General features: G+C 34.0%; 1 protein-coding gene across 2 annotated transcripts in view; it reads right to left on the bottom strand.

Moving 5' to 3' along the window:
- LOC108325966 (uncharacterized) overlaps positions 1–27,616 on the bottom strand; it is a 33,068-nt gene extending 5,452 nt beyond the window's left edge. The window contains exons 1-14 of one of the 2 annotated variants that reach the window (XM_017559143.2): positions 27,366–27,616; positions 26,337–26,808; positions 25,361–25,452; positions 23,754–23,918; positions 23,239–23,626; positions 20,476–20,594; positions 20,076–20,148; positions 19,772–19,992; positions 19,644–19,688; positions 17,257–17,350; positions 3,956–4,150; positions 2,116–2,216; positions 1,910–1,997; positions 752–898 (exon numbers count right to left, since the gene is read on the bottom strand). In XM_017559143.2, the coding sequence (XP_017414632.1) occupies positions 752–898; positions 1,910–1,997; positions 2,116–2,216; positions 3,956–4,150; positions 17,257–17,350; positions 19,644–19,688; positions 19,772–19,992; positions 20,076–20,148; positions 20,476–20,594; positions 23,239–23,626; positions 23,754–23,918; positions 25,361–25,452; positions 26,337–26,808; positions 27,366–27,409 (2,244 nt within the window). In that variant the 5' untranslated portion in view covers positions 27,410–27,616. The remainder of the gene's footprint in view (positions 1–751; positions 899–1,909; positions 1,998–2,115; positions 2,217–3,955; positions 4,151–17,256; positions 17,351–19,643; positions 19,689–19,771; positions 19,993–20,075; positions 20,149–20,475; positions 20,595–23,238; positions 23,627–23,753; positions 23,919–25,360; positions 25,453–26,336; positions 26,809–27,365) is intronic. The other variant, XM_017559142.2, reaches the window with a different exon arrangement.
- Between the last annotated feature and the right edge of the window lie 368 nt (positions 27,617–27,984).

The following is a 27,984-nucleotide window of genomic DNA, read 5'->3' as shown; positions in this document are numbered from 1 at the left end:
CCTCTAGGTAGATTTCAAGATCTTGTAGGCAAGTTGGGAATGATTGATATTCATTTACCAACTTGAGGCAGAGTGTTGTAATTAGAGGAAATATCTATAGAATATTTTTAATTAGAGTGTTGCAAGATCTTTTGATTATTGAATTGACGACTACAATCCTGTGAGGGAGGTTATGCTCCCAACTATCCTTTGTTTAGAGAATTCTATTACCATTAATAAGAGAAATTCATTCTTTCATTATCTTTTCTGCCTACTGTGATCGTGGTTAATTAGGTTTCCTACTCAAAAACCTAACAACATCATTTGTGGATACAAAGACTATAAATCATTAATGAGTAACTGGTGGAACAGAAAGAAAGATTAAAAAGAAAGGATGACGTAAATAACAAAACATTCATGTATCCCAAGCCAAAAGCAACAGTTAAGTTTAAAAAATCTCAAGTCTTTCCGCAGCAATATGCGAAAAAAGAAAATTTGAACATAAAGCTTATAAACTAGTGAGTAAATGCTTGGATAGAAAGAGAATTAGGATAAGGCAGCAGCACAGTTAGGGTAATTATTGACAATGCAGCTACAAACAACAACAAAGCTTTATCCCACTAAGTGAGAACAGCTACATGGGTCACAACATCATTTGGCAATGGTCAAAGACCAAATCTTCAGAATTATTTACCAATGCACTTAGTAAGAAAAACTTTTGTAAGCAATATAAAATCATAAACTTGTAACTTATTGAGTGTTTCAGACATACTTCATTATTTTCTGACTGATAGGCACTTCTTTGAACCCGTTTCTCAAGTTCTATAAGCTCATTTCGCAGAAGCTCAAAGCGGCGGATTTCATTGGATTCTTGTTCCACAACCCCTACGTTTGGTGCAGGCTGTTCGATATTATTTTCCTTCAATCAAGATAGCAAATCCATGTTACTAAAGTTCCACAAAGTATCCATTCACTAATTGTAACAGACAACTTTTTACAACTAGACTAAATGAAGTACAGGCCAATTCAAGATAGGAATTAATAGGCAATAAAACTCATGCAAAACAAGTTATTTTGACATTGTAAACTTTTAAGCTAACAATAGTCAACCACTTTTGCAAGGTCTAAGCAAAAGGTATAAAAAGACAAGTTTATAAATTCTTAAGATAGGCCTTTTGAGGTCAACTTTCACTTCTCAATATGTGACCAGCAGCAGTTTCTTTTTCTGTTTCACTAATCTAACATACAATTGACCAGTAAAATTGAGCTAGTCCCCCATCCTTGAATGGCCTCAGAGGCTCATCCTCATGTGCCTGAGAGGGGTGGGTTTCATTACGAAGTGCTACACAAGGCTGCTCCATAGATCCAGAAGCAGGATGATAGAAAGGCGTGTGCCTCTGGTGACTCAAGTGCCTTGACAAAGGGTGGGTTGCAAGATCTATAGAGTGGTTATGTCTCCTTGATGCAGTGAATCAGTTGTGTCAAGCAATTGCAGCAATTTGACCAACTATCCAGACTAATATAATACCTAACAGGTGTCTAATCTAATGGGGTTTCAACTTTTATCTGTGTTGAATACCTAGTCAATAATTTTAATTGACTATGCTATTTATCACCTAAATATAATCAAACATTATATTTAGACATAACCAGATAGAATCTTTAGTGTGCTACCCATCAAACATTGATTTTTAATTCTCAGTTCAATTATCAAAAGATATTATGATACGACAAGATAAGAGAACTGAAGAACGTATAATAATAATAAATAGTATAACACAATTACAATGAAAATATGCTAATACATTATTTATTACTCATGACAATAAAAGAAAAAGCATTATAGACATTTGAGTTATGTTGCCCCAATGCCACTAAAGATACGGAGAGGATATTAACAACATCAAATTATAAATACACTAATGCGTACATAAGGTTCTACATCAGATTCTAAACCGGGCTTTTTGGTGACAGGACCTCCAAAGATGCTCCAAAATCCCCGCGATTTTCCAACATTTCTGGAAAAAAACCATGTTCTTCTCAAATAAATATAAAAACAGGACAATAAAACACTCCAAAAAAAAAAGTAATAGATGCCAGTTGAGCTCTCAGAAATAGGCAACTAGATATTCATACCTTTTGTTCCTGTCTACCCTTACATTAGCATTCTTTCTGCTTTTCCCTTTCACATACTCGTCTTCTTCAACTGGTGTGTAGTTCCGGCCACTGTTAACCCCCTGAATGAGTATAATAGAAATATTATAACAGTAAAAAAGAAACTCAAAGGAAAAAGTACGTGACTAGTGTACCAGGTAGTCAAGCAACACAATGAACTATTGTACAAAGAAATTGTTACAAGTACAGAAATATGGATCGTATCAGTGTAAGAACAGATATGAAGATCGTATCTTTATAATTAGAAATATCAAGATCATATCTTTATAATTAGAAATATCAAGATCGTATTTGCATCATTAGTAATGTTATTTTATTATCACATTTATATATTCTCATGGCCTTCACTATCACAATCCATCAACACTTGTTTGTGCATTTGCTATATTTCTAATGATAATTCGTGCACAATTAGGAGATCCCGGGTTGACCAAATTGCAGAAGATGGTGCTTAGTTTATAAAGTTGTCTAGTTTGAATTGTGTTAGGTAAACACATTTGACTGTCTTGTTATAGCATCTTTTGTTATAGCATTCAATTTCCAAACTCCTATTAATATCAACTTCTAAATGTTCATTTTTATCTTCCAAATACATGTTTAATATCATATTGGTTCTCTATTTATAAGTAAAATGGAAAAATGACCCTTCAATGTCAATCAAAGCCATCAAACCGGTCGATTAGTTCTATTATTCTAATCTTTCAATGAACCAAAAAACAATATAACTGCAATTTAGGAACCAAATCAATGAGTCTTATATGCAACAAATGTAACAAGTGTCAATTACATATTTATAATCCTAACTTCTATAATTGGACCACTCACTAGTTAATTTATGGATTTGTTCATAACTATGAACAAATACCAACAAACAATACATATACAATATTATAAAAAATATAACAATATTAAAGGCAAAAAATTATTTAGCACTAGAAACTAAAATAGTTTTCATCTTTCAGGGTAAGAGGCAAAAGAAATTCTTAAAAAGTAAACATTAAACTTAACTCAATTTCACAAAATAAGTTTAGTAAGGTGAGGTTTATATACACTCATTGTAATTTGATCATATATGTAGTCAATGTTTCGATGTGGGATCTCCTATACACCTCACTAAGGACTGGATTAGATATTTGTAGGTGGTTTGATAGTGATCTAATTGCAGGTGATAAAATAGGCCCAACAAGCTTTGTTAGGATAGGTTCTAATACCATCTTCGAAAGTGGACTTAAATAATCATCCTCACAAAATCGATTTAATAAGGTAAGATTTACACTCACTTATATGCTATAATGATCTTATCTCTAATTGATGTGTGAGCTCTAACAACATCAACATAAGAGAAAGGACAGTGTTGTAGATTGTGTATTTCCATCATTTACCTCGTATACATTATATCATTATCAAAATTTACTTCCATCATTCTTTTACAAAATTTAAGTAGACATCTTTCCACATTATATGTAATTAGGACTTATTTTCATTTTTGTAGCAATCCGGTTTGTTGGCCAGAATTCTATGATAGTTTTTATCATCGAAGGCTTTCTCTGTAGCAACCAGCATTGTACAGTTTGAATTATTAGTGTCTGAATGAAGCTAGTTAAAGGTTAGTTTAACAGTTGTCACCAGCCTAAGCAGTTAGTTGTATTATAATATCTTTACATCATTCACAAATTAGAAATTGATATTCAGTTCTTAATCTCTTTTATCTAGTTATGGAAATTAAACTTCAAGGTAAATATCCATTATGTATAGTTTCAAAGAATTGATCAAGGAGGTTAGTGAGGAGTGGACGGTGTACCTCATGAAGAGAATCAGCTTTTGCTCTAAAAGACACCACCAGGAATTCAGCTTCTTTCCAAAGTTTTCGTATTTTCTCCAAGTCAGAACAGGCTGCTTCCAAATGCTCTTTTCCAGAACTAGAGCTTCTTGATACATGAAACTCTTCAAGCAACTTTTCAAGTCTTATCACAGCTTCTTCAACACTTTTCAGTGCCTAAAATTATATGCCAAATAGAATGCACAAACAAGAATGAGATACATGAAAACAATAGGTTTGAGAACCATCTAAAGTATGAGGCAAGAATATTAATAAAGATATCCCTTTGTATATATTAGTCTGTTTTATAGACAGGACATTGTTGTATACTATTTCCATTAATAGACAAGAATCAAATTTCATAACTAGGAGACATGATTACTAGTATGTTTTGTACTTATGCATATGAATCATTGACCCTTAATTACACAAATTCAGAGGGTACTGTCAAAATATGTGAATTTATTACACAATTAATATAGCAATTATGTGTAATCCCGCAATTATGTGTAATCCCCAAAATTAAGGGATTAGGATTAGTAATTATTGGGCAGATTTCCTTTTATTAAGATTAGGTATTATTGGGTAGATATCTCCTCATTTAGAGACTTTATTTCAGAAGATTTTTTACCTTAATTAGACAATGGTTTGTTTCTTTTTAAACACCTATGTATTGTTTCAAAAGAATGAACAAGAGAATTATTAATTCCAGCATCCTACTTCTATTTACAACATGGTATCAGAGCTCTAGCTTTTTCCTTGAGCCCTAGTCTTTGTTTCTTGTCTCACGGCCTTCATTTCCGTTCCTCAACTATTGCTTGCCTTCATTGCCATTCTCGTCCAAAACAAGGGGCAGCGTTAATTGCTGCTGTTGTTCTTTCCGCTGTGTTAACCTAACCTCCGATTACAATGTCTAGCACTACATCAAGTAGAGAAGTCTTTAGTTCTTCACACAAAAATGGAGAACTCCAAGGTCTCCGAGCATCATACAGGTTGGATAGAAAAAAGGATGCTTGGTTCATCTCCTTGAAAATGGTCCAAGCATGGAGGATCCAGCATTCGCAGCATGGGATGAAAAAGATTCCATGATTATGTCTTGGTTGTGGGACTCCATGGAAGCTATACCATCAGCGATACTTGTATGCTTCTTAATACAACTAAAGATATTTGGGACTCCATAAACCGCACATATTCTAAAGCCAATGATGCTGCCCAAGTATATGAAATCAAAATAAAAACTGCAGCCACAAAACAGGGAAGCAGAGAAATCACAGAATATGCGGCACTGTTGTAGAATCTATGGCAGGAACTTGATCACTACAAAGTTTTTGAAATGAAGTGTGCTGAGGATGCAATCCTCTTGAAGAATTTCATCGAGAAGGATCATGTGTATGATTTTCTTGCAGGACTAAATCCTAAATTTGATCAAGTTAGAGTGCAAATTCTAGGGAGAAAGGATACTCCTTCACTAGAAGAAACCATCTCTTTTGTTCGTGCAGAAGAGAGTTGAAGGAGTGTAATGCTTGAGTCTCAACCAATAGATGGGTCTGCTCTACTTACCAAACCTGAACTAGTGCAGAAAGGAAATGAGCAAAATACTAATTCTCTATGAAAGGGAAACAAAGATAATTTATGGTGCACCTATCGTCAGAAACCGAGACACACAAAGGAGAAATGTTGGAAATTGCATGGCAAACCTCCAGGAAAGGAGTGGGTGAATCGTGGAGGACAACAAAAGTCCCAAGTGCACATAACTCAAACAGAGATTAAAGAATCTCCAGCAATAGAAAGTTTCAATATGGAAGAAATAAAGAAATTGAAGAAGCTATTGGGGAATATGGAGGAACCCTCTGGATCATGTTCTCGTTTTCTTTGGTAAAACTTCTTGTATGAATACCTCATATAATGTGAACTCTTGGATTGTGGATTCGGGAGCTACAGATCATATGACACATTTATTCCACTTGTTTCATTCTTATACACCCTTACCAAGTAATAGAAAAATTATTGTTGCCAATGGGCCAGTAGCTACTGTTGCAAGATATGGTAATATCCAAGTAAACCCCAACCTTATGCTTAAAAATGTTCTCCATGTTCCCAAACTCTCAGCCAATCTTCATTGTGAAACTTGTGAATTAGCCAAGCACACTCGTGCCTCTTTTCCCAACAACAATAATAGAAGCTCTCAACCTTTTCAATTGATTCATAGTGATATATGGGGACCGTCTACGATACCTAATATTTTTGCGGCCCGCTGGTTTGTAACATTTATTGATGATTGCACTAGGGTTACTTGGCTTTATTTGCTTAAACAAAAATCTCATGTCAGCACTATCATTCCCATATTGCACTAGAGTTAATATTAAAAGGTTTAGGACCGATAATGTTAGAGATTATTTCAACCAAACCATATCCTCGTATTTCCAATCTAATGGGATCATCCATGAATCTTCATGTGTTTATACCCCACAAAAAAATGGAGTGGCAGAAAGGAAAAAAGAGCATTTACTCTATAACTCGGGCTCTTCTTTTTCAAGGGAATGTTCCAAAAAATTATTGGGCAGAAGCTGTTCTTACTACATAATATCTTATTAATAGACTTCCCTCACATGGCCTAAGTAATAAGAGTCCAATAGAAGTCCTAAATAATTTCTTTCCTCACTTTAAGAAATCAAATGGACTGATTCCTAGAATATTTGGATGTACAGCCTTTGCACATGTCCCTGTTCAAGCTAGAGATAAACTGGATCCTAGGGCTGTTAAATGTATTTTTTTAGGATATTCAGCCACACAGAAAAGGTATAAATGTTATGATCCTATCATTAAAAAATGGTATATCTCAGCTGATGTTACTTTCCTTGAAACTAAACCTTTTTTTAACATAACCAATCCTACATAACAATGTCTAGAAGACCCTCATGAAAAAACTGAGTTCTTAACTCTACCATATATCACAACCAACAGATTTGAGCCTCCAACTATACAACATAATTGTGGACGAGGATCAGAAGCTGAAATGGATACAGATATCCCCATTGAAGCAACTGGAATAGAAGTTGACAATCCTCCGAGATTTAACAAGGTTTACACCAGGTGAAAGAAAATTCCAGAGGTGATGCAAGCCCATGAATCCAATCCAAGTTCTGCACCAGAAAATGAAGAAATACCTGAACCAGAAAATAAGATTGACCTTCCAATAGCCAGCCGAATAGGTACTAGAAATTGCACTAAAAAACCTCTTTATCCTCTTTCAAATTATGTTTCTTATGATATCAACTAACCATAAAAGCTTTATTGTAAACTTGAATTTTGTGGTTATACCAAATAATATTATTGAAGCACTAGCAAAGAAAGAATGGAGATATGCTATGCAAGTGGAAATGACAGCATTAGAGAAGAATAACACTTGGGAAATTGTGGATAAACCCAAAGAAAAGAAAATTGTTGACTGTAAGTGGATATTCACAGTAAAATATAATGTTGATGAGTCACTTGAACGATACAAAGCAAGATTGGTGGCCAAAGGATACACTCAAGCATATGGAATAGACTATGAAGAAAACAGTTGCTAAAATGAATTCTTAGCTGCTCATTTTGATTGGAAACTACTACAGTATGATGTTAAAAATGTCTTTCTTCATGGAGACCTAGAGGAAGAAATCTACATGAATATCCCAGAGGGGGTTGAAGGAGATAGACAAAATAAGGTATGCAGACTTAAGAAGGCACTATATGGACTGAAACAATCTCCTAGAACATGGTTTGGGGGGTTCTCAAAAGTTATGAAGGGATTTGGCTACAAACAAAGCCAAGGAGACCACACATTGTTTGTAAAACATTCAGAAAAGGGGAAGGTAACAATTCTTTTGGTGTATGTGGATGATATTATAGTAACTGGGAATTATGAAAAAGAAAAGGAAAAATTGAAACAAAGACTAGTCCAGGAATTTGATCTCAAAGAGCTTGGAAAACTGAAATATTTTCTAGGAATTGAAGTAACATACTCTACCAAGGAATCTTTATATCCCAACAAAAATACATAACCGATTTGTTGGCTGAGACAAAGACTATTATGCAGACCCGCAACCACTCCAATGGACCCCAATCACAAGCTGAGTAAATTTGGAGATGAACCAGAAGTAGAAAAAAGGATGTCCAGAGGCTATTCGGAAAATTAATATATTTGGCGCATACTCGACCAGATATTGCTCATTCAGTAAGTGTAATAAGTCAATTTATGCATGAACCAAAGGAGTCTCACCTTCAAGCTGCCTACAGGATTCTACATTACTTAAAAGGCACTCCCGGGAAGGGAATCCTATCAAGAAGAATGAAAGATTGAACCTTGAAGCCTACACCGACGCAGACTATGCAAGATCTCTAATTGATAGAAGATCGACTACTGGATATTGTACTTTCCTGGGTGGAAATTTAGTAACATGGAAAAGTAAAAAACAGAATGTAGTGTCTAGATCATCAGCCGAATCAAAGTTTAGAGCACTTGCTCAAGGAATATGTGAATTATTATGGATAAAATTATTTTGGATGATTTGAAAGTTGATTTGAAGGGTCCCATGAAACTGTACTGTGATAATAAATCAGCAATAGAAATTGCACATAATCAGGTTCAACATGACCGAACAAAACACGTTGAAATAGATAGACACTTCATCAAAGAAAAAGTAGACGAAGGTTTAATATGCATGGCATATGTCTCATCCAGACAACAAGTAGCTGATGTGTTAACAAAAGGTCTCAATAGCCCTATCTTCCAAGATCTTATAAGCAAGCTTGGAATGACCAATATCTATTCCTCAGCTTGAGGGGGATGTCAGAATATGTGAATTTATTACACAATTAATATAGAAATTATGTGTAATCCCGCAATTATATGTAATCCCTAAAATTAAGGGATTAGAATTAGTAATTATTGGGCAGATTTCCTTTTATTAAGATTAGGTATTATTGGGTAGATATCTTTTGATTTAGAGACTTTATTTCAGGAGATTTTTACCTTAATTAGACAATGGTTTGTTTCTTTTTAAACACCTATGTATTGTTTCAAAAGAATGAACGACAGAATTATTAATTCCAGCATCCTACTTCTGTTTACAACAGGTACAATGATTAAAAATAATTTAATTTTCCTTTTTAGATTATCTTGTATTATACTATATAAGAGAACATTTCTATGTTATAATTATAGAAAAAGCCTCACATCTTTTATAATAAAAAGTATAAATTATATATGTATTATTATTAGAAAAAATTTTATTTATTATTGTATCACTGTATCTTTATAACTAGAGGACACCATTTTCCAATATAAATAGAGCACTTGTTTTGTTTCAGAAACACAGTTTCATCTTACTGTCTCTATTTTCTACAGTTCAACATGGTATGTAGAGTCTCCTACCATGTTGGCCCAATGGTTACCGTCTCCTATGAAAAGCTTTTTGCAAACACTTTTTCCAGTCACTCATTATTCATTCTAGTGATATCTCCGGCAACTTTTTGGGCAACCACAAGGTCAAGATTACCCAACAGCAATCTACACACTAACACAAATGTCAGTCATGACAAATCTACAACTCTTGCCCATGAATGGTGTTAGATGTTAAGTTGTGTGTTTCTGTTAATTGGGCTTAGTCCATTCTGTATTTAGGGTTTAACCCTTATCTTACATTATAAATAAACTACCCTATGTGTATGCTAAACACATAAGGGAGATTTCTCCTAATCTTCTTCACTATATTCAATATAGTATCAAAGCCATGGTTAAAGCCTCTCCTAGCGAGTTCTAAGTGGACATTCTATTCTTCTATTCCACCTGCTATCGGACTGTTATCAGACCATATGTTGGAAGTCTCACAACGACTAGAGATAAGGCCAAATTATAATATATAAGTGAGGTGCAAACCTCACCTTACAAGCCGGTTTGTGAGGATGAGTTACGCTTAAAAATCCACCTTCTAATATGGTATCAACCGCATGCCATCTTCCGTCCTAGAGAACAAAATCCCTCATTCTATCTTATTTCTTCAAGACCCTCTACAACCATTACCTCTTAGAGTTTTTGGGTCTACATGTTTTGTTCATGATTTTAGTCTTGGTCTTGATAAGTTATCTCCTAGGTCTCACAAATGTGTCTTCTTAGGATTTCCACGGTCACAAAAGGGCTATAAGTGTTTTTCCCCTTCCTTTAATCGTCATTTTATCTCTGTTGATGTCACTTTTGATGAATCTTCTTTTTACTTTACACATCTATCTTCTAGTTCTGTACCTCTCCCTGTTACTGTTGATATTCCTCTTATACGTGATCCTCCTGGTGATGCTCCACCCATTTTGTCTCCTCCTTCTTTAAACTCTCATTCACCACACGATCGTCCTTCACCACCACCCCTTCAGGTTTATAGTTGCCGCAATTGTCTCCCTCATGACTCACTTCCAGTGCCGCCTCCTGTGTCTCCTCCGGCTCCAGCAAATGAGTCTGACTTGCCTATTGTCCTCCGTAAAGGTATACGCTCTACCCGTAACCCTTCCCCCCATTATACTGTTCTTAGTTACCACAGATTATCTCCATCTTTTTACACTTGTCTCTCATCCATTTCTTCTGTGTCAATTCCTAAATCTGTGGGTGATGCCTTAACTCATCCTGGCTGGCGTCAAGCTATGCTGGATGAATTAAGTGCTTTATAGAAAAGTGGAACTTGGGAGCTTGTCCAGTTACCATCTGGAAAGTCTATTGTTGGTTACAGGTGGGTGTATGCTATCAAGGTTGGCCCTGATGGCAAATTGATCGTCTGAAAGCTCGACTGGTTGCCAAAGGTTACACAGATTTTTGGTTTGGATTATGGTGATACTTTTTCTCCAGTGGCAAAAATGACCTCTATTCGCCTATTCATTGCCATGGCCGCTCTTCAACAATGGCCTCTTTACCAACTTGATGTCAAAAATGCTTTCCTAAATGGTGATTTGCATGAAGAAATTTATATGGAGCAACCGCCTGGCTTTGTTGCTCAGGGGGAGTCATCTGGATTGGTATGTCGTCTTTGCAAATCCTTATATGGCCTAAAACAATCTCCTCGGGCCTGGTTTGGTAAATTCAGCTGTGTTGTTCAACAATTTGGTATGTCTCGCAGTGAAGCGGATCATTCAGTGTCCTATCGCCACTCAAGTGCTGGATGTATTTACTTAATAGTGTATGTCGATGATATTGTTCTCACAGGAAGTGACTATCTCGGCATCTCTCATATGAAACAACACCTTTGTCATCATTTTCAAACCAAAGATCTTGGCAAACTCCGGTACTTTTTGGGTATTGAAGTAGCACAATCCAATGATGGTATTGTCATATCTCAAAGGAAGTATGCGTTAGACATCTTGGAGGAAACAGGGTTAATGAACTGTAAATCTGTTGAGACACCTATGGACCCTAACATCAAACTCCTACCAAAGCAGGAGGAGCCTTTCTCAGATCCTGAACGGTACAGAAGATTAGTTGGTAAATTAAACTATCTTACTGTTACGCATACTGACATTTCCTTCGCAGTTAGTGTGGTAAGTCAATTTCTAAACTCCCCATGTGAAGACCATTGGGATGCAGTTGTTCGCATACTGAAGTATATTAAAGGATCACCTGGAAAAGGTTTGTTATATGGCCCTAACAACGATACAAAAATTGTTTGCTATTCAGATGCTGATTGGGCTGGTTCCCCTTCTAATAGGAGGTCTACTTCTGGATATTGTGTCTCTATTGGTGGCAACCTGATATCTTGGAAAAGTAAGAAGCAAAGTGTTGTTGCAAGGTCCAGCGCAGAGGCAGAATATAGAGCTATGGCATCTGCTACTTGCGAGCTTGTGTGGCTTAAACAATTACTTAATGAATTGAAATTTGGAGATGTCACTCACATGACACTTATATGTGATAATCAAGCTGCTCTTCATATTAGCTCTAACCCTGTCTTCCATGAGAGAACCAAGCACATTGAAGTTGATTGTCATTTTATTAGAGAAAAAATCATATCCGGAGATATCAAGACTGAGTTCGTTAACTCAAGCAACCAGTTGGCAGACATATTCACCAAGTCCTTACGAGGACCTAGAATTAACTATCTTTGTAACAAGCTTGGAACATATGATTTATATGCTTCAGCTTGAGGGGGAGTGTTAGATGTTAAGTTGTGTGTTTCTGTTAATTGGGCTTAGCCCATTTTGTATTTAGGGTTTAACCTTTATCTTACATTATAAATAAACTACCCTATGTGTATGCTAAACACATAAGGGAGATTTCTCCTAATCTTCTTCACTATATTCAATAAATGGCAAAGCTGGCAATGGCACCTGCCTCTAGGCAACCTATAACACAGGTGGTTGTGGCTCCACCAGACATCATTTCACGGTGTAATATGAGTTTTTCTCTCCAGTGATTATTTCATCTTTTTTTACAGATTTCAAGAATGTCTTCTAACACTCGACCAACACCCAGAACAGATTCCCTCATCTGTTCTAACCATATTGTTAGTATTGAGAAGATGGATGAGTCAAACTGTTAAAATTAGGCTTCCAAAACTGGGTTCTGGTTAAGTGGGATGAGCCACAAATTCCATCTCACTACAATTGTTGAATCTATTCTTGCAAAGCTACGCGAACAATGTATAATGATTGATTCTCAAGTTTGTAGTATTATTAAATCCATTTTCCACACCTCACTTAAACCTATTTTCCATCCCCATTTGACATGTGTGTCAATTTGGAGTAAGGCTCATTCCCTTTATACAAATCAACAACGTCAGTACAGTGTGTGCCAAGATCTCTTGATACTTCCTCTTGCTTCATAACATTTTTGGGCCCTATGTCTGCTTATCTTGGGTGGGTTGTGCTACCTTATATGATATAATGGCTTCTACCACCATATACAAATGTATAAAAGAAACTAGAAAACCATAGTACATTTTTATGACTTTGGCATTGCATAGATTGCTACAAGGTACGTTGTTACACATTATCAGATTTTGGGATCACTAGTAAACCTTACTTTGACTTTCGCAATGTTTTTGTCCCATGGTATTCCTCCAAAGATAAGCATGAAGACACATATTGTTTGAAGGGAACAATATTACATTTGAATCACACAGCAATAGTTCTCAACACTTTTGCACATATAATTCTAAAAATCATTCAAAATGTGAGCTTTATCAACACACTGGACTTATCATTTATAGTGTTGGAAGCTATATGGGAAACCCCCTTGTTAGCTCAAGTTTGTCCAAATTTCTATTGTTAAGTCAGTTGTTGCTCCTACATTATAAGTTGTCATCCTCATATGACTCCAGTAACATATAGACTTTATGAAATGGTACTCACCATTCCATTAGTAACATTGCCTTGATGGCACACACCAGTAAAGCATTTGCTCATCTCTCTCTATCTCCTTTTCTAGGTCCTTGGGTCATTGACTTTAGTGCAACCAATCATGTATATATCCTTTTACTTTACTACTGACAATTTGTCTTCTATCACTGCTGCCAATGGTTCACAATACAAGGTTGCGGCATGCACTAACCAACCCCTCCCATATCTTATTGTTGACCTTGTTCTTTGTCTCTAATTGCCTATTTATTTACTTCCCCTCCCATATCTTACTGTTGACCTTGTTCTTTATGTCTCTAATTTCCTATTTATTTACTTTCCCTCCCATATCTTACTGTTGACCTTGTTCTATATGTCTCTAATTGCCTATTTATTTACTTTCTATTTCCTAATTGACCCAATCCAATGACATTATCTTCACCATTACTATAAATTGTTGAATCTAATGCAACAACGAGAAATAACTTGAAACTGCAAATGAAACTGAACTGTATGATACTTCTCATTAACCTTAGAATGAAAATACGGAACAGGTTTTATACAAAGATAACATACTAAACAAATAACAGAAAACTGAATACAGTATTTTTGGTTTGACTAACTAATTCTCCTCCTCAAACCAAAGGCATCAACCACACCAATTTGTTCTGAGATATTTGAACCTTTCATATTTCAAAGCTTTTGTTAGAATATCCACAAGCTGCACCTCAGACCTTCAGTGTTCAACAATCAATGTTATTCCACAAGATGGGACATCGAGCAAGACGATTAGCGTCAGATTACATGACCTTTACCATCTCTCTCCACCATCAATACGTGCATCTACAATCTCTCCAATGATAATTCATGTACAATTAGGACATTCCAAGTTGACAAATTGTAGAAGGTGGTGCCAAGTTTGAACTTTTTCTATTGAAATCTAACTAAATCTTAGTGATAATGCTTATGAACATGTCTCAAATTCTAAGAGTTCATGACATCCAATGATATTTTTCATCAAACTTGACATCCTCATATCAACAAAATGGAGTAGATGAACCTAACAACAAACATAACCTGAAAACAAACATGTTACTGAAATTACTCGGACAGTTTTTCACAGTCATGTTCCTCGCCGGTTTTGGGAGATGCTGTCCTAATAGCATGTTGTCTCCTTAGCCAGATGTCATCATCCATTCTTAATGATCAAGTACCCCACTCTATCATTTTTCTTCATTTCCCTCATTATAATCTTCTTCCACATTTTTTGGTATCACATGTTTTACACATAACCTAACACCTTGTGAAGATAAATTTCACTTAGGGTTCAAATGTATCTTCGATGGATATCATCATTCTCAAAAAGGGTATTTGTGGTTTTCTCCTAATCTTAATCAGTACTAAGTGTTTGTTGATGTCTCTCTCTATGTTTGTCACATAGTATACTAATGAAGACATATGCAGTCACTTTCCCACCTCGTGATGCTTTTCCACCACATCTTCAAGTATATAAACACAACCCATGACCTACTTCATCCTAGGGCAAGACTATTCTTCAACGAATAATGACAAAGTACAGGTCATGTATGATCCTTTCCCAACATTATCTCCGGTCTCTTCTAAAAATGACAAGTCTATTGCTATTTGAAAAGGTATACATTCTACCCCCATTATATTAACCTCAATTATCATTGACTTTCCACCAAACACTATTCTTGTTGCTAATTCTCCAAGTGAAGTTTTATCTTATTTCAGGTGGCAACAATTGATGATTGATGACATATTTTTCACTTCAAAGTAGTGATACTTAAGAGTTTGTTCCTCATCCATTTGGAATATCACTTGAAGACGTCCAATTCGACCACCACGTCCTTGCTTCCTACCATCTCTTCCACTAGGTATTGCCATTGCCAAAGTTTCAACAACTTAAACTAAAGTTTCATCTTTTATTGAGGTAGGCACAAGAAATCTAATGATTAAGCTCTCCACCTAAGGTATTTAATCACTAGCCAGAATTTGATCGAATACACAATTAAAATCTAAATGTAAACTTCTCAAAATCAAAACCATGTAAAACTTATCAAGTTTTTTGTTGACATCCTCCAATGAGTCAGCCACAAGGAATCTCTTCATTTCTTCTACAATACCCAAGTTTTTCCTACATGAGAGAGAATAAATGGTTGGTATGTTTGAGGGAGGCTAGGGCTTAAAGATATTTTCAGCCTAAAAATCTTCGAATTTTTTCCTACATCGAAGAGACACTAAAATCATTAGCAAAGATATTTTCAGCCTTCTTCTGAAAAGAAGAGCATGTCTTAAAGGATCTAAGTATTTCTAAGACATCTGGTTCATTCAAAACTAAATTTTAAAGATTCAATAAATTTTGATATATAGTTATAGTCATAAGTTGTAAGTTTAATAGTAAGAACCTAATCAAAATATCTAATATTTATTAAGGTTATCTAATTTTATGATAAACTAAAATCAAATTAATCAATCATAACTGTTAAAAGGAATCAGTTATAGTTAGCTTCCTATTATAATAATGAATATCCCATCAGTCATAAATAATATATATTATATACTATAAAATACATATATACCATATTTATATAGAAACAATTAAAAATGGCGGGACATAAGGTCATGGCCTAATTGGCCTCATTGTACACGGCACCACCCAACCATGGATATTTTGCCTTGCTTGTTAGTGTTGTGACTCATCTGGTAATCCTTTAGCCTTTGTCTCACAGTCCTTATCTCTTAGAGACTAGATACTTGACTTTAGTATCTTTGATCATATGAATGGTAACCAATGATTTTTCTTTGAGTTGTCCTTCTCAGATTCGTTGCCTTCTATTACCCTCACAAATGACTCTTACAAAAAAGTTCACGGCATTGATCAATACCACCTACTTCATAAACTCCTTTTACACTCTGTTTTGTTTGTCCCTAGTAGTCCATTTAATTTAATTTTTATTAGCAAACACAGCTGTTCTCTTCACTTTTTTGTGTTGTTTGTTAATAATTGTTAAACTCTAGAGAAGAGAGAAACATTGAGTTGAAACTGTGTTTATAACACAGCACAGGTACTCTATTTATATTGGAAAAAAGGAGTCAATACAATAAATAGAAGAGATTTGATATCCTCTAATAACAAAGATATGATTCAAGAATATATAAAAAAGATTCTAACAATACGGATGTAATCTAGATATTCCTGATTATATAGGATTAGTTCTTTATTTCTATAATTATATCAATATTCTTGATTATATAGGTTCAGCTTCTTATATCTATAATTATAACAATATTCCTGATTACATAGGATCACTACATTATTTTGTATATTTATAACAACTATTTTGTTCTAGAATAGGATGGATGGACAAACGATAGGAGTAGGACATGAGTATTGGGGATTGTATTGGCTATCACCATCCGTTGGTTGTCTTCGTTGCTATGCTAAACTTTCTCATCAATGCCTTGGTCACCCTATCCTAGAAAATTTGTATTTTTAGTTCTTAGTGTTTCTGCCCTTAAGTCATTAATTGTGCTTTATGTCAATTAGGAAAACATATTTGTCACTCTATACTCCTCAAGTCAATAGGACTTAGTTTCTTATCCTATCCGACCATAACCTCGTAGGGAAGATGAAGTTTCAATTTATACAATGAAGTTCTGAAAATACAAATGAAGAAAGACTAGATACTGTGAGGAAGAGAGAAAGAGTACAATTTCTTTAGTGAAACTGATTGATTGTACAGTACTTAGGCTCTACAGAATAACTATCTATCTACAAAATCTTAACAGACTAAGCGGTTCCAGAACATCTATATTATATATAGACTCTTCATAGACTAAGTGACGCATATTATTAACTTGAAAGCGGCACTTGGATCAAATTCAAATTTTGAAAGTGGGAATCAAACCTCGTCAAAAGAACCTGACTCTTTTATAGTTGACTGAACTGTAGATCTATGTCCATGATCTATTTTAGTGGCTTCAGCCTCCAGGGCGTTTTCCCTGCATTACAATTTACAAAAGTATAAGTGATACAATCTTTGGAATAAAAATCTCTACAAAAGTTCAGTTTCACAATTCCAGGAATTTTAGTAACGCTATAAAATATAAAATACATTGTATAAACTACCTTCAAAAAAACTGTTTCCCCATACAAGCAAATTAATTCAACATCACATGGTATCGGCATTGTTTGCACGTGGGTCCCAGTGCAAAAAACAAGCACACCAGTAGGTAACACATTGATTTTCAACACCTCCAAGTAAATTAAAATTTAATTTATATTTTATTAGGTTAAATTTAAATAAACTTAAAATTTAATTTATATTTAATTTAATTCATATTATATTTTATATTTTTTTGTAATTTTATTTTAAAAATTTATAAAATATCTTTTTTATAAATATTCATGGGTATCCATGGATATCTACGGATTTTTTAAAACCTACGGCAGATATTTTTTAAATAGATATTCGATAGGTAATGCGATGGGTATTTTTTGTTATGGGTCGAGTAGTGAATAGGTATTACTCATGTCCAACCAAATTGTTGTCATCCCTACTAATAACAAAGATAAGATACTAAAAAAAAGTAAAAATGTTCCTAACAATACATGTATATTCTTGATTATATATGATTTACTCCTTATTTCTATGATTATAACACTTCCTCTCAAGCTAGATCATACAAACTAATGTGACCAACTTGTGGCAAATATATTTGATCCTTGATCCTTTAAAAGATTTTGGGAATATGTCACCCAACTATTTACTAGAGTTGACAAATCTAGTGGTGATGTCTCTAAACTGACAATCATCCTCAATATGTTTCGTCCTAATGAAAGACAAGATTAGAGGCAATGTATAGCGTTGCTTGGTTGTAACAAATAAGGTAGGAGTTATTTTAGCCATATGAACTCACAAGTCACTAATGTCATCACTATGTATTCTACTTCTATACTCGATCTTGACCTTTTCCATTTCATCTTCACTTATTGCAAAGACTCTACTCCATAATGGAAAACTAATAAAAAGACTATCTTTATTACAAGTGTTATGTTTATATTGGAGGAAGTGTACTCATGACCTTGAAGAAAGAGGGAATGATATAATCTAGACTGGTCAATATAATTTTGGGTATTTTTGCAAATTTTGTTATGTTTTTAATTAAGCGTTCACTTGCTAGAATATAAAGAATAAAGAAGATGGACTGATTTGCATGATAGACCTACAAAAGTATATCATCTAATACTATTTTCTACATGTTGATGAACACTTAGAGCCCAATTTGAAGAAAACATGACAAGGCGAAATTGGCATTACGCATTATCTAGAAGAAGCATTGAGGGGCTGAAGTTTAAGTAGTTGGGCTAAGTAATTGCTTAAGCCAATTTTTCATCATTGTTAATGTAATTTTCGCATTTATTTTTATTTCAATATTTCATGTCTTTTAGGATGGTCTAGGTCAGTTTTTTAGTATTCTTAGGTGAACTATAGTGGAAGATAAGTGCTAGTGGGAATTTATTTCTAGGTGGGGTCTTAAGGGGTATGTACCACTCGTTGCCATCTAAGCTTTATTGATATGAACATTATGTAAGAAGTTGGGACATATATATGAATTCTGAAAGAAAATTAAGTTCTCTTTGTAAGAACTTTATGGATTCTGAGTTATAAGAACACATTTGATCTTATTAGAGTACATGTGGCAATCGACCCTATAAGTTTAGCACTAACCTCATCTTTTTCAGTTATCACTAACCTCATCTTTCTTGACTATAGCATCAATATTCTTTCCCAAACTAAATATAAGAGCAGTAATTCTTCCATTTTCTCATCATAAATTCAACTCCTTTTATGTGATTATGGTTATCCAATTTAAATAAAAGTAAATTCTTTTCTAAAAGAAGAGGTCTTTGCAGATAAAATTTAGCAATGCGATAAGAGATATTTTATTGAAAAAATGAAGTTTTTACTATGAAAGCTATGGCACATGAAATACATATTTGACCTGTTACAAAGACAAACAACAAAGCACCTATGACAACCTTTCAAACATTCTTGGTGAATATTTTGACAAGACTATAAAACAAAAGCATATGCAATTGTAACATGCAGTCACTACACTGGTTTCATTCAGTTGTTCTTATGCAGCTTTCAGCTATCGATTAATATCCTGGTCTTTATTTTACCCCAAAAAATTGTATGGTTTTGATGCCTAAATATCAGTGTTGACGAATGTGAATGCAACTATTTGAGTGAAAATACATCGTAAATATAGAATTCCATTCATAGCTAACCTAATCATCCCAAGTTCTTCCATACATTCCATCAGCTTCTTGTGCCTAAAATAAAAGAAAAGAACATATAAGAATTTATTTAATTGGTAGTGTTTTGTCAAACCATAAAAAAGCATGGTTCAAGTTACCCCGTTGACAGAAACTCAGCTGCTTTAACATTTGAAGGGCTCTCTGGCCATGTACTGTATTTAATAAAGCTCTGAATCCAATGAGAGCAAGCATCAAAAGCTTGGGGCACTGCATCAGGATTTGGAGGACCTTCTTGTTTATTTCTATGCATATGAGACTGTTTTGAAACACTGGTGATTCCAGGATAAAAAGGAAGCCAATCCAACTCTTCACAAACTACCTACGCAGTCAACAGGCTTTTAGCAGTTAAAATAACTAAATGATTAAGCATGTCTGCCAACTTTAATGACCATAAATACTAACCTCCACATAAAACTGATATGAACTAATTGATGAGAGCTGAGGGTAGTATAAAATACTGCCTCCAATAAGATACCTGCACCAAACAGTCGTGAAAAAAAAGAAATACATAAATATTCATAGAAAGCATAAACAGAGTTAATAATAAATATTTGAGTTTGAATTTGATGGGAAAAGAAAGAAGACATACTCTTGCAGTGATATGGTGCATAAAGTCACTAACCTAAAACACTTACTTATTCTAATTATCTAAGCCAAGCACTAGTTTAGTACTCTAAAAGACACTACAGAAAAAGAAACACACAAAACCCTAAACCCTAAAAGCCACTAATATGATAAGACTCCTAAAACAATAAGAAACATACTTTTTTAACAACAGGGAAAACATATAAACAAGTTGTACCTGATGAAATCTTCGATTGGATCATCCAGAGTTTCAAAACCGTTTGTCAAAAGAAATGACCTTGTACTTCTGCCTAAAGCAATAAAGAACCCAAAAACAGCCAAATCCTTCTCCAAGACCTGCACTAAACCAACTTTCAATTCAAGCTTTTTATAACAACAAAGCACTAACATGAACGAAAGAGGACTTGTTACATTCAACTAAACTCATCTCTTCGGTCCTTTTTTATTCCATTCACTGATTTTTTTTTCTTTTGAAACATTTTGATGATTATGCGATAGATTTTTATTGATATTTGTAGATTCCTTCCATGTTTCCTAGTTTACTTTATTCAAGAGATTACTGTATCATATCTTCGATCTAAGGATTACTTTCCTTTTCTGTATACGATGTATTATCGAAGAGATTGTTGTATCATATCTTATATGGAGATAATATCATGCAGAAAAATATTGTTGATGCGGTTTTGCTACCTATGGAGCAGTGATAGTTTCACCCAAGGGAGGCAATTTCAAAATGAGAACACAGGGTTTGACCGCTAACATTCTCTAGCAATAACACAGTTAATTCATGTTCTGATCAAGGCCAAGAAAAGTATAGATCACATATATATATGGCATTGATTATTTAACGTAAATTAAGAAGTATAGGCTTCAATGTGGTTTTGGTCATTCAAGTTTGGGTTATTTTTTCTTTTAGTGCTCCAAATTAAAAGTTGCACTTTTTAGTCCATGAATTTCAAAAATTGTTCTTTTTGATCCCTCAGCACTAACGGTATTATTCTTGTTGCTGACATGGCTAGCGATGTCTACATCAACAATAACAAGTATAACTAAAATACTGATATAGAAATTCAATTTTCAAATTTTCGACTAAAATATTTTTTAATCTCTCAAATTTAGGTCAAATTTTATTTTAGTCCATCAAATTAAAAAATAAATTAATTAATAGCTCTAATTCAAGACTAAATGTGAAAATTTGGTTTCATTCAACTCCTTTATGTAAAAAATTAAGGGATGGAAAATTTAAAAAAAAAAAAATTGACTCATAATCTGTGTCAACCTTTTTGTTATATGAATAGGTTTAAGTGACCAACAATGTTTTCTAACAACTTTGAATCAGTTCATGTACATCCCTTTTATTGATCATTGGATGTTTATATCCGTGTCCTAAGATAGCTTCAAAACACTCCAAGACAAGACAAGGTCTACTATATGAAGATAAAAGGAATACCCAACTATTTGGGTATTATGATGTTGATTGAGCTGCATCCCTATGGAGAGACATTATACTTTTCATTGGAGATATTATTACTTGGAAAGGCAAGAAACAAAATGTAGTTGAATCTGAATATTATTTCTTGTTCAATCAATTGTTGAAGTTGGATAAAAGGCAATGGCATCTTCCACTTGTGAGCTTGAGTGGGTAAAACAGTTCCCCTAAGAATTAAATTTTGTGAGATTCAACAAATGAAGACGATAATCAAGAAGCTCTTCACATTGCTTCTAATCTTGTGTTCTATGATAGGATCAAACACATATAGATGGATTGTCATTTTATTAGATAAAAGTTGTTATCAAAGGAGATTGGTACCAAATTTGACAGATCCAATAATCAACTTGTTCATGTATTAACCAAATTGTTGAGAGGGCCTCAAATTGAATTTATTTGTTTCAAGCTTAGTGCATACAATTTGTATGCTCTAACTTGAGAGGCAATGTTAGAATAGGTTCAAAATAGCCTAAGTAAGCTTTATTATAAGTTATTTTGGTTTGTACCTATCTCTACCTAGGGTCCTAGATTTCCCTTTACTTGTTTTTTACTCTTTCCTTCCTTTTATTGTATCAGATCAGTTTCTATATAACTATGAAAACCTAAGGGAGGCTCTTCAAGATCTTTAATACGTATATGTGTGTGTATTCCCTTTTTATTTTTCTCAAGTAGAGACTTAAAATGTCGATTTTTCATTTGAAAGACTAAAAAAATACTTTTTAAATTTGGGGAACTAAAATAAAATTTGACCTAAAATTTTAGGAATAAAATATATTTTAGCGAGAACTAAAAAACTAACTTTCAAAGATATGTGATATCCTCTAATAACAAAGATATTATTAAGTAATAAATAAAAATGTACTCAATAATACACATATAACCTAGATATTCTTGATTATATGGGATCAGCTCCTTATTTATATAAATGTACGGTTGACATGGATGTTGTTAGCCACACTAGCAAATAGTGTAATGCCGTGAGTGACAAGGGACCAAAAAGATCATTTTCTGAAATTTGGAGACTAACAAAAGCAATTTTTAGTATAACTAAAAATGACCTATATTTGAGGGACTGAGCATATTTAAGCCAGAAATATATTAGAAAAGAAGTCATCCCCCTATCTCCCTTGGAGTTGGCTACTCTGCCACAATCCGGGATTGATAACTAAGACGAGGCAGTTATTTGTGTATTAATTTCAGAATAAGAAATTATAGCTCATGATGTGACAGTTTTAGTGTTACACAAGTTGAATTTCACATTTGTAGAAGGTAATTAAGATGTGAGATTGTAACTTTTAGTGTTTTGATTGAAGGAGGAAAATCCTCATAAGGTGAAACTTCCTGTTTGTTCAAGTTTGTACTCAACCGAGCCTCAAAAACACAAAGTTTCCATAATTTTTTTCTAAATTCAGTATTCCTGGACATTTAATCCAGCATGACCTCTCTAGAGTGGACAAAAGCAAGCACTCTTCGAAATTGAAGATAACTAACCTCAATACTTTCCGATGTTGTCAATCTTGACCATATTTTCTCCTTATCAATAGCTTGTTGCAGCTGCCTCTGAGCAAGATTTACCCAGAAAACAACCTCTTCTGAACCCCACTTCTCTTTAGCTCTACATGATGAAGCCCGAGGACCAAAATGTACAAGAAACTCTCTATGCAGACCAATGTTTTTTATGGAATTATAAGCTTGACTTACAGGAATCAAACCAACTAGCATGTCCATCAAACTACCGGTTATTTCTGTGATCATTGAAAAGAATTGTGAACAAGAAACTTTTGATGGACCAAGTTTAGCAATTGCAGAAATACACGTTAGTGCTAGCAGAAGAAGTGATATGTCACTTCCACTGCTTACACCCACATTTTTTCCAGACCTGTAAATTCAGTTAAAAGATCATTAATGCATCTGAAAAAAATAATAATGATAATGATATCAAAGAAAAAAAACTGATCAGTAACAGTTAATATCTCAATATATAGATAAGTTAAGATAAATCATACAAAGCAGTGGCAACAGAAAAGCGTCCATCCCCTTGTAACTTGTCAACAAAGGATGTCACTACAGCTGGAACTTGCTCAGACCAAAACCATTCATATGCTTCAGGGTGCTTGGCTGATAATTTTTCTCTAATTAAACTCTCCAGGGGAGAAGATAGCCTTAGCAAACTGAATCAATGCAACATTTGCAAAAGTTTTAGGCTCAAAGCTCTAAGGAGTAGTATAAAATATTAAAATTAAACAAACATAAAAAAAGAAAAAATATCCATGAATCGTTTTGGTGAATCAAGCACTATAAGGCAATCAAAATGGTTTAGAAATTTACAAGTATACAAACATTTTGTATAGTTAAAATTAGTATGTTTGATTTGAAACTTCCTCATGAAAGTTAAAGCAGAAGTTACTTACTGCTACCTTAAACTTTCATTCCAAAATTCAAACCAGATGGTTCTGATATGAATTGGCTAAGAAGCAAAACACTTACCTGAATGATAGATAGAGTCTGATGAAATAAAATATGAGTGACAAAATATATACTCCTTTTTAAACCCACTTTCTAAATTTTACATACGTTAATAAGTCTCATAAAAATAAGAGGCATTATCTTTTAATATTTATATTATACATTTAGCTGACTTTTCTTAAAGTTAAAAAAATTATACAATTTAAATAATATTAGTGTGTCCATAAATTTAGTGGTGTTGGCTCAAGTACCCAGTAGAAGTGTCAGCTTAAGTGTCCAAATTCACACAAATACTTTTTCAATTTGACACCTAACAAGATGTCTCAAATTCAGAAAGAATAATATATGTCTTCTGTATTTCAATATTGAGGCCATTGGTCCTATTAATACATGAGTCTATTGTTTATTTTAGGAAATATATAGAACTAATTCTAAGAAGAAATCCCTTTGTAATTATGGGATTGTTTTTAAATACATCATCCTAGTTTCCATAGCAAGATACAACTGCAATAAAGAATAAAACTACATCAAGGATAAAAATAAAAACCTTCCAAAATTACATAATGAGGAGCACAGTTTTGATAATAAGTGTTTGAGACATGTTAGACAAGTGTTGAGGACATGTTAGTGTCAAACATTTCCAACAAGAACAATTTAAACAAGAGACTTGTCCATGCTTCATTGGGAACTGGATCCCGGAAACACTTTTGAACAGCATGGGATACAGTTATAAATCCAACAGTGTGTAGTCTTTAAACAACTTTTCCATATTTTGCTCCAACATGAAAAATAAGGGGAAAAGTACCTGTCACTAAAAATTAAAATCAAAGGATCTTGATCCCCTCAAATTCATTAAAAACTTAGATTTCATAATAAAGACAAAATTAATGCTTTTAAACTTTAGAATTTGATAATAAGATGTAAAATAGCTGTAGAAAACACACTCTGATATAAGATATAAAATGAACAAACCACTTATGTTATTATTTATGAAATAATTACTGTACATCTATCACAAGTTTACTCAACACACAAATTGAAGCTTAAAATTTGAATTCCTTCTGATGAATAAGTCAGACGTATTATTGTTTGCAAAGTTCAATGGAAGCAGGTAAGAATGAAACGAAATACGAAGAAACATTGCTACCTCCTTTGAACAAATATATTGACATTTCTGTCTCTACCATCGCTTTGAGATGAAATTTCACTTGCAGCGTGCAGTAAGGAGTACACAGCAGCCTGAGAGAATTTATGTAACCTGTTTCTCAGTTGTTCTAGAATTTTGAAATTTTAAAAACAATGAGCTCAAGTGACTTGTGAGTTATGACTAATGAGGTCACAGCATTGTCTTAGCAAAGGCAATAGAAGAAATATGACTCAGATTAATTTATAATGAAGCATTCATATTACAGCAATATATAATTAGTTTCCATCAGTGCAAATGTTTTTCATTAGGAAGATAATTTTAAAAAAGAAAAATAATGACGATGAAGCCAAATTCTCTAGTCCTATCCTTTAAGAAGACAGTGTGATAAATTATATAAAGACTCAACTACCTATAAAAAATATTGAAAAATAAAAAACAGAAGTATGTTTAACATACAAAGAAACACTATCTTTTGAAATGAAAAGTGTTCTCTTTATAAATGATATCAAGAAAGGAATGAAATTGATAGGACTGTTCCCATATGTAAACAATAGAAAGTAACAGATGATGACAATGAATTATATGTTTTGTTGTTTTTAGTAATATCCAAGAAGCGTGTTTTAATTGAATTTTCATAATTGCAATTATAATTTTCACAGGTGCATGCCTAATAATGGAGAGTTTCTTCTAGAAACCACAATTGTTCTTATTTGTTGACAAATGTTGGTGCATCTTTTAGTCAGAATATCAACAAAGGCATGCAAAATAAAACCTATTGTCCACTCCTCTTACTTATACAATTTATCTAGCTTGTGTTTGTCTATGTTCGCATGAATTAGACAACGGCATGCTTTCAAAAGGCTGTCAGTCAAAATTTAGTATTCACAGATGCGTGTTGAACTTACACGTGATATATGGCCCAAATTATACAACCTAACAAAAGTCATGGTAATATCTGACACGGTAAATGCCATACCTGACAAGACAGTGCCTTCACCCATGCATTTTGGTCAACCCCAAGCCAGGCTGTTGAAAACCAGGACATTCGTGAGAATGATTTATGCTCTTTAATTGCCAGTTCATAAACCCTGGCTGCATCATATAAAGCTTGGACAAGTCCTTCACAAAACTCTTCATCTTCCAGTGACCTATTCAGTTTCACCCTCATTTTTTCTAAACCAGTACCGGTGCTAGTTTGAAGACTCCCATTGGTAGTGACACTGTCATCAGAGGAGGCAAACGGTAGCAGATGCACCCTCCTTCTAGGGTTAGAAAACACCAAATAACACTTTCTACAACCTAAACCAGGATTGCCGCTCAATAAAAAATCATATCGTATGAGGCATCCCTTTCTTGAACTCCCCCATTTACTCAATAGTAGGCAATCTAACTTGGACACTTTTTTCCCTGCGTAAGGGGAGCCATTTGAAAGCCAACAATTCGAAGAGCTGCCAGTAGATTTACAATTAACACCAGCACATAAACGATGAATCATATACAAAAACTCAGCTCAAAGAGAATGCAGTAAATACGAAAACCAAATACACTATGTCTTGAAGAGGTGGTGCAACGGATATGGTAATTACGAATTACATCCTTCTGTCATTCAACTCTCTCAAACTCGATAACAAAACATAGCCGTATCATTATTACCTAAAGAAATTGCAAGAAAACAATCATCGCAAGCCATAAATAGTCTCAACTATTTCATTCTTCACGGATTGAAAACGCTCATTTCCATGCTGCAACAGGCAAAGTGATAAATACGGAAATGAAGAAACACTTCCCGAACTACAATTACCGTCACAAATTCGGTCAAGCAACATCAGCGAAAAGCTATATACGCAACAAGCAAATGATTCAATTATGAACATTAAACTACATGGAAAACCTAGGCGCCTCCACACTCAGCAAAGAACCGTAATTCGTAACCAGCAAGAGAAAGAAGGAATGCAAGAAAGATAGAATGGAAGAAAGAAAGAGTGAAGGAGAAATCGATCATCACCTTAACGAGAGAAAGTTATTGCTGCCGCGCAATGTTACTGCCATGTAGTGTGGTGCAGAACCCGAGAGAAGATTGAGTTGTAGTTAGCGCAAGAAAGAGAGGGAAAAAAAAGAAACAGTGAAATAAAATGGTGGAAGAGGTTATTTGGGCAAACGGACACGGAAGAGAAAAGGAGGGGAAGGATGACGTGGCGAGACGGGTGCTTTATCCGTATACGTGGAGAGTCCGTAAATCACAAACCATTGCGTCTTCCATTACTTGCCACCGGGCACGAACCTCTCGGTCCATATAAACATGGAAAATGATAAGTTAACAAAGGGCATATTAGTAATTAGGTTTATAATATGAAATTTGAAGATTTTGAATAAAAGTGGAAGAAGGAAGGAAGATGTAAATTCGCTATAATATTGTTAAATAAATTACTCGTCTATTAATTAAATAAAAACTTTTATATCATATATATATATATATATATATATATATATATATATATATATATATATATATATATATATATAATTTAGGAGGGTGACAAACATACACAAGTATATTATACAAGTATATAAGTATGAACATCTCTCAAACGCTTAGTGACTAAGCATATTTTCAATGAGATGGT

The sequence above is a fragment of the Vigna angularis genome, chromosome 3, assembly GCF_016808095.1.
Source record: "Vigna angularis cultivar LongXiaoDou No.4 chromosome 3, ASM1680809v1, whole genome shotgun sequence".
Classification (NCBI taxonomy): Eukaryota; Viridiplantae; Streptophyta; class Magnoliopsida; order Fabales; family Fabaceae; genus Vigna; species Vigna angularis.
The sequence above is the reverse complement of the archived record's forward strand: the minus strand, read 5'-3'. Positions and strand labels throughout refer to the sequence as shown.